Source organism: Panicum virgatum, chromosome 3N (genome assembly GCF_016808335.1).
Source record: "Panicum virgatum strain AP13 chromosome 3N, P.virgatum_v5, whole genome shotgun sequence".
In the NCBI taxonomy this organism is placed as follows: domain Eukaryota; kingdom Viridiplantae; phylum Streptophyta; class Magnoliopsida; order Poales; family Poaceae; genus Panicum; species Panicum virgatum.
The window spans coordinates 18,739,075-18,745,903 of NC_053147.1; the positions used below are offsets into that span (position 1 = coordinate 18,739,075).

The 6,829-nt window shown below is 46.4% G+C and overlaps 1 protein-coding gene across 2 annotated transcripts; it reads right to left on the reverse strand.

The window, feature by feature from the left end:
- Positions 1 to 5,105: 5,105 nt before the first annotated feature.
- LOC120664843 (putative F-box/kelch-repeat protein At1g15680) lies at positions 5,106 to 6,758 on the reverse strand. 2 transcript variants are annotated; one of them, XM_039944196.1, is made up of 3 exons: positions 6,442 to 6,758; positions 5,960 to 6,040; positions 5,106 to 5,596 (listed from the first exon to the last, which is right to left on the reverse strand). In XM_039944196.1, the coding sequence occupies exons 1-3, from the start codon at positions 6,603 to 6,605 to the stop codon at positions 5,560 to 5,562; spliced, it is 282 nt and encodes a 93-aa protein (XP_039800130.1). In that variant the 5' UTR covers positions 6,606 to 6,758; the 3' UTR covers positions 5,106 to 5,559. The 2 variants fall into 2 exon arrangements, with proteins under 2 accessions (XP_039800130.1, XP_039800129.1); XM_039944195.1 differs by having other exon boundaries at positions 5,106 to 6,040; positions 6,442 to 6,734.
- Positions 6,759 to 6,829: the final 71 nt, after the last annotated feature.

Here is a 6,829-nt window from a genome sequence, read left to right on the forward strand (position 1 = left end):
ATGTCTTCCATGTCTCACAACTTCGGAAGTGCACCAGGGTACCTACTGAAATCCTTGAACCACAAGATATCGAAATTGAATCCGATCTATCTTATACGGAGTATCCAATCAAGATTCTTGACACAAAAGAAAGAAGTACTAGAAGGGAGAAAGTTAAAATGTACAAAATCCAGTGGAATCAGCATACTGTAGAAGAAGCTACTTGGGAAACTGAAAATTTTCTCCAAAGAAACTTTCCCGACTTTCTTAGAACCAATCCAGGTACCAATTCTTTGCACCCTTTTCTTCCTGTAATCTCGGGACGAGATTCCTTTTAGGGGGAAAGGCTGTAACACCCCGGGTGTTTGCACAGTAATTTAATTAGGTGTCTGCACAGTAATTGTGTAGGTTTGCTATGCATTATGTGCTTGAATTACGTAAAAAGGATCTTTTTGTAATTATGAAAGGTTATATGTGTAATTATGATTTTATGCAAGGTCCTTTCTGCAGTTGTGTTGAATAGGTTGTGTAATTATAGCTTTAGTGGAGGGTGTTTTTGCAAAATTTCAGTGCATTTAATGCATGGCAGCCATTTTTGCTTTTGAGTCTAGAGTTGAAGTGAATTTGCTTTGAAAAAGACAAATTTCCTAGAATTTAAAATCTCTTCAATGATTTTAATTTTAGCTCTTGAGTCTTTGGTCAAATAAATTTTTGCACAACATCAAAGTTGTAGATCTTGAAAAGTTGAACAACTTTCATGTTGGGCACTTTTTCATTTGAGCTTTAGTTTAAAAGTTATTGCTTGTTTACAGAGAGGTCCCTGGAACTTTTGGTAATTGCAAAACGACCCTTTTCTTCCACCTCCACCCCCCCTGCTCTGTTTTCTCTCTCGCCGCCGACAGCGCCGCCCGCCACCGCCGTGGAGCGCCTTCCCGGCCTTCCCGGCCATTAATTCGCCGTGCGCTGTCACCCACGCGTCGCCCCGGAGCTCCTCCCCCTCCTGTTGCCTCGCGCTGGAGCCTCCACAGCCGAGCCACGCCACCCCGGCGAGCCCAGAACCTTCTCGCGGCCGCCACCGCGACGCCGCCGTGGCAAGCTCGCCGCAGAGCCCCAGCCCTCAATCTCGCGCGCGCTTGAGCACTGCAAATAGCCCCGCAACCCGTTCCCTTCGTTTGTTTTCCGTTTCCCCAACCCCACGCCGCAGAACGCCGCCGCCGCCTTGCTTGAACCCCGGCGAGCTCACCCCGCCGCGGAGCCGCCACTGCAGGCCCGCTCCACCCCTACATCCCCCACCTTTAGCACCGCCTCGACCTCGCGCAGCTCCCAGGCCACTTCCCCTCGCCCAAACCTCACCGGAGCTACCTCGCCGCCGTGCTCCGAGCCCGCAAGCCGCCGCTCGCCGTCGACCCGCTATCTCCGGCCCTCCTCTCGAGCTCCAAAGCCACCCAGAGGTGCGCCTTGGCCTTCTTAACCTCCCACGACCCTCCACCCTCGCCGCCGGCGCTCACCGTCGCCGGATTTGGCCGGCCATCCTCCCTCTGTTCTTTTCCCCACGGCCAGGGACCCCGAGTTTGAATTTGAAAAACCCCAGGGGGCTGTCTGCGATGTCAGTGACTCAGAGGAATAGTGCTCTAAGGACTTGTTTGTAATAGTTTGCTGTGATCTTTGAAATTCTAGATCAATTCGTAGAAAATTCATAAAATAGAAAATTTTGATGTTTTGGAATCCTCTTGAAGAGCTCTAGGCAGTAGAACCATAATATGTTAGGCTTTAGTTGCAAGTTTTTGCTGTATATATGGTTTTGTGTCACTAGGTAAATAAATACTAGATGTTTAGTCTTTTTCTTATCCAATGCTTGAAAGCTGGTCTTGCTCTGAAATTTTTGTGGTGCTTTACTCATGTTACACTAGCTTTGCTATAAAAATTTCATGATCAGTTATCTTGTGTATCTTTTTCTTTGATTTAAACTTTGTTTAGTACACTTTATTTATGGTAAATAGTTTCTGTTCGTAATAAATCATGATTTTATTTCAGCATGTTCTTTTTGAGTAGCTTAGCTTGTCCAGGAAGTTTGAGCTTCAGTTCATGGCTAGAATAGGAGTTAAATTTGAATCTTGCTAAACTGATGTCTGTTTTGTTTATTTTCTCAGAATAAATTCTGTGTAGATAAACTCATGAAAAATTCACAGTAGCTAGATCATCCCTGTGTAGATCTCATTTTAAATTTTGAGCTTCTGATATGCTTTAGTTTGATCGGTATAATTCAATCTTGTACTAGGTGTTGCCTGCATAAATGATTTATTGTGATTACATGGTTAAATGTTTTGGCATGATTTTTACAGGGTAGATTAATTTGTTCATGTTCTGTTTATTGTAATTTTGGTATAATTTATTACTATTTGTACTCTGATTTGTTGATTTATTTACAAACCATGACTTAGTTGTATAGGAAATCACCACCACTCATTTTATGAAGTTAGTTAACTTCTTTTGTGCTGTTGATCATGATGTCTTGTGTAGTTAAACGTGTTATTTAACTACTCTATAAACGATTGCCCATGTGTGCTTATAATGTTGTTTTTGCATTACATATAGACACGACTGCCTTATCGGACGGGACGTACGAGCTGATCCCGGAATCTGACGGAGGTGATCTCGAAGCTCAAGTAAACACTGCGGAACTAACTGAAGCCCCGGACCAAAGTTCGGAAGAGCCTAGGGCTGAAATAGTTAGCAACTACCGAGAAGGCAAGCCCCGGACATAACCTATACTTCAAATTAATATCTTTTACTGTATTATTTTACTTGTGCATTTACAGTTCATAGGAGTTGAATTGAAACCCTAGATGCATGATCCTAGGAACCTATGTACTGAACACTAGACCTGAGTTCGACTACTTGCTAAGCTGATAGGACCGGTAAAAGTCGGGTGATTGCCTGTCACTCGCGAGCTTTATAGGAATTGATTGTTTACTTTCTGTTATCAATATAAGGACGACGGACGGGGTTGTGTTCGATATCATGACCTTATGTGAGACCCCGTCTGTGTTATTGAACTTGCTAAGGTCGCGGTGTGTGGTAGCGTTGGTTAAGTTTTTGAACGTACTAGCCACATGCCGTAAATATGGTACGCGGTAAGCCTAGTAACCGATTGGACCGGGGAGTGGATATACCTGACACTCTCTCTTAGAGATAGGTTTTATTTATGTTGCGCAACACTACGACTTCTAGGGACAAGGGTGGACCGGGCACGGGTGGACCTTGGAGCCCTGTAGTCGGGGAGAGTGTTCCTATCCATGAGCCGGAAAGAAAGGCAAACGGTTGTTTGGAAACGACCCGACGGTGTTCCAAACGTGTGTGTTAGGTTTTCCTTGCAAGGTTGAATTTCGATTCAGAATCGTCCGCCTCTCACGATGAAATGAGACTGCTTGATCTCTTTGCCACACAGAGTAAGAAGAGCAACAATACTATAATCAATCTTGATGTTTGCTTAATTTTTACCATGATTGGATAGTAGCTGCTTACCTAGAACGGTTAATCAACTAGAACCTTGAAAGCTAAAACTTGAAATTAAGGACATACTCTTTATTGCTTTTCAGCAAAAGAAAACCAGAGCCTCACAAAGCCTTGCATAGTCTAGCTAAGGTGGGCTACTTATACCCATTGGCGGTTAAGTCTTGCTGAGTATTAGAATACTCAGCCTTGCTGTTGAACTCTTTTTCAGGTTTGAGTTTTGAGGATCAGATCGCTAGCTTGACCTACCATTGCTCGTTGCCTTCTGGCTAGTCCGTAGAGTGGGATACGTCTGCGACCAGCAATGACTATGACGAGTGATACCCGGCTTGGGCTAGCCTGGTATCCTTTGGCGACGTGTTGTATACATCGTGTTTTATCTTCCGCTGTTTTAAACTCTGAACTTATAGTTATGGCTTGTATAACTGTTTTACTTAAGTTGGCTTTGTAATAAGGTTTTCAACTGGTTTGTAATCATTACTATGCCTGTGTTGTAAAAATTGTGGTTGTAATATCTCTGGACTCGCCTTCGTGCGGGGTATGCTTGTTCGATCCGAGAATCGGTGGTTGTATCGGGACGTTACCCGACAGACCAAAAATTGTTCCGTTTGAAGTGCGTTTAAGCTAATGTTGACTTTATGGTGATGGCCTGCGCACTTGAGCCGGGATAATTTAGGCGGTTCTGCCACAGCTATCCACATGGAACATGGTACAGAAACAATCTAAAAGCCAATTCAATAATCATCTTGCACTGTATGCAATAATTCAGATCCAACTTGAGATTTATAACAGCCCAGTGCGAAATAAACATAATCACCATATCTTAACAAAAGTGAAAAAGAACAACATTTTAAGCATATAAAATGGGTCTACTCGTGTGTTGCAACATATGAGGAACTAAACGGTGTTAACAAAAAGCATGTCGATGAAAGCAAATGGAGTAACTAAGTAGCTCCAGTGAAATTGCTGCACCCATCAAAGGCTTTGTTGTCCATCTAGCAGCCACTTTAAGACGCAGGGTATTAAGCGGATAGAGTTCTGTACAAGGGTCCGGGCTCCTAATTTCAGTTTTCCTGTGTTCTTTCTTGAACTTGAACCGGATCTTTCTGAGCGATATACAGACAGATGAAGGGACTCTGTTTTCGGAGCACTATAAATACAAGACTCCGTATGCAAACCTAAAATACCTGCTAAAAACGCCTAAAATTGTTCAGGGCAATTCGTAGATTAAAGCATACACATCGAAAGCCTCTGTTTACACTTATGCATGCTTCCAAATTGCAAGGTAGCCAACTCTTTTCACAGGCACAAGAAGGCATCTCTGAGGTCGGGAGGGGGGGGGGGGGGCAATTGGCAGCTGACCTAAGCATAAGCATTATTGGTGATTTGGTACCCACTGCCCAGAATTCAAATTCAGTGAGGTACAATGGGGGGTAATTATGCACAGCAACGCCAGCCAATCTTGCTAAGAGACAAGCTGGAGATCATGTCCACGCTGCCGACTCCTTCAGGGCAAATTGTAAATTAGACACCAAGCTACTTGGTCTTTTGAGCACTAAATACGCGACTGGTGACTCCATACAAGCATCTAAATAGATGTTCAGAACAATGTGTTAGATGAAAGCAAATATATAGAGTAACCATGTTTTGCTCGGAGAGAACAATAAATTGAGTAGAAGTAGGTCCAGTGTGATAGCTAGGCAGTAGAGTACAAACCTAAAGGCTTGCTCACAGTTTACATATGCTTCAAAGACCAGCCAGCATTGTTCAAAGCTACAAGAAGTCATTGTGAACAGGCAGATGAGAACGACAACAAGCTGAAGTTGGCCTGTGACTTATTCCAAACTGCTATCCCAAAACTAGATAATAAGACTCCTTTTGCAACAACCAGTTCTTTCTCGCGTTGTCATGATGATAGCAAATACAAAAGTTCTGTAAATTTTTCTCTTGGTTCAGAGTTTCTGTAACTTTAATGTCCAGGTGGCAGCCAATCTGAGAAGCAAGGAACATAAAGGGCATGCAGACACATCGCGCCCTCCAAGAGTCCAGATGAAACGCACCTTCTTCTCATCCATGTTGTATGACATGAGACTCTTCAGCTTGCCTGCGGTAAGGAAAATCAAATCATGCTCCGGATGGATCGCATGCACTTTGAAGTAGCAGGAGTCCCCAAAACTTCTAGGGATTGATCCAAACAGCTCCATTGCACTGACTTCATGTTTTAGGGTCCATTGCAGCCCAGCATAATCCTCAAGAACCCAGATTGACAGTCTATCGTTATTGTTGTTGTTCCATGGCTTGCTTATGTGCACAGCATGCAATTGTCCTTGAGAGACTCCGATAAAATGGAAATTACACGGAGTGGGGATTCTCCCCGACGTCTTGGCGTCAATGTCCACCGTGAGCAATGAATAAGGGTCAGGGTTTGTCAAATGCAAAGTGCCCTTGAAGAAGACAGAATTCCAACCTGCTCAAATGCCATTGCCCCACCCCCACTCGATCTGCCTGTACGTCCATGTTCCAGTTTCCGACGAGTAGATCTCCATTCCTGTCACATGGCACCAGAAGATTTCATTGGTCTCCACGAACACGACCACTCTGAACTCTGAAGTGGGAGGACACGGCTGGATCGAAGCCCAGACGGACGGCGGGGAAAGACGCCGTCGCTTCTGTGTCCGGCAAATCAATCCACTCCGTCGCAGGGTTGCAGACGAAATAGCGAGATCCGACGTGCGGGCGCGTATCCCCACGTTCGCACAGGAGGAGTCCGTTGCAGGAGTCTATGATGCGCATGCACGCGTCCCGGTGGCCGGCCGGCAGGAACGAGAAGGAGGGGTCGACCATGGGCGCACCTCTCCCCGACACATTGACGAAGTGGCGGACGTACCGAGAGGGGGCGCCGAGGGACATGGTGCGTAAGAAGAAGCCGGCCAGGGTCTGGGGGCACACCTGCGGCGGACGGCGGGGTCGGAGCAGAGGGCCCGCCATGACCGCGAGACGAGCTTGAACCGGCAGAGCGAGCGGTAGGGCACCCGCGCGAGGATCTCGGCGACGAGGTCGCCGGGCAGCCTGACCGCGCGCGGCTCCTTGCCGGAGCTGGACCTCACCTCCATCCCGCCGTCTCCCGTCTTGGTGGCGGTGCCCGGGGCGGGTGGGGGTCCGATCTACAGCACTGGTGGCCGGTGGGAATCTAGGGGTGGGGATCACGGCATCGGGAGGCCGCCGATAGAGCCGCAGCGGCAAATGGTGGTTGTCGACCGCCACTATCAGCTGCCTCTGGGCCGTCCTTACGCTCTGGGCCTCAAGGAGTCAGCTCGGATCGACGAATTCTCTGGCT

Coding starts and splice junctions, on each gene's coding strand:
- LOC120664843 (XM_039944195.1), bottom strand. CDS start 6,605: ATGGAGGTGAGGTCCAGCTCCGGCAAGGAGCCGCGCGCGGTCAGGCTG. Junction 6,041..6,441: donor GACCCCGCCGTCCGCCGCAG/GTGTGCCCCCAG, acceptor GCCATGTGACAG/GAATGGAGATCTACTCGTCG.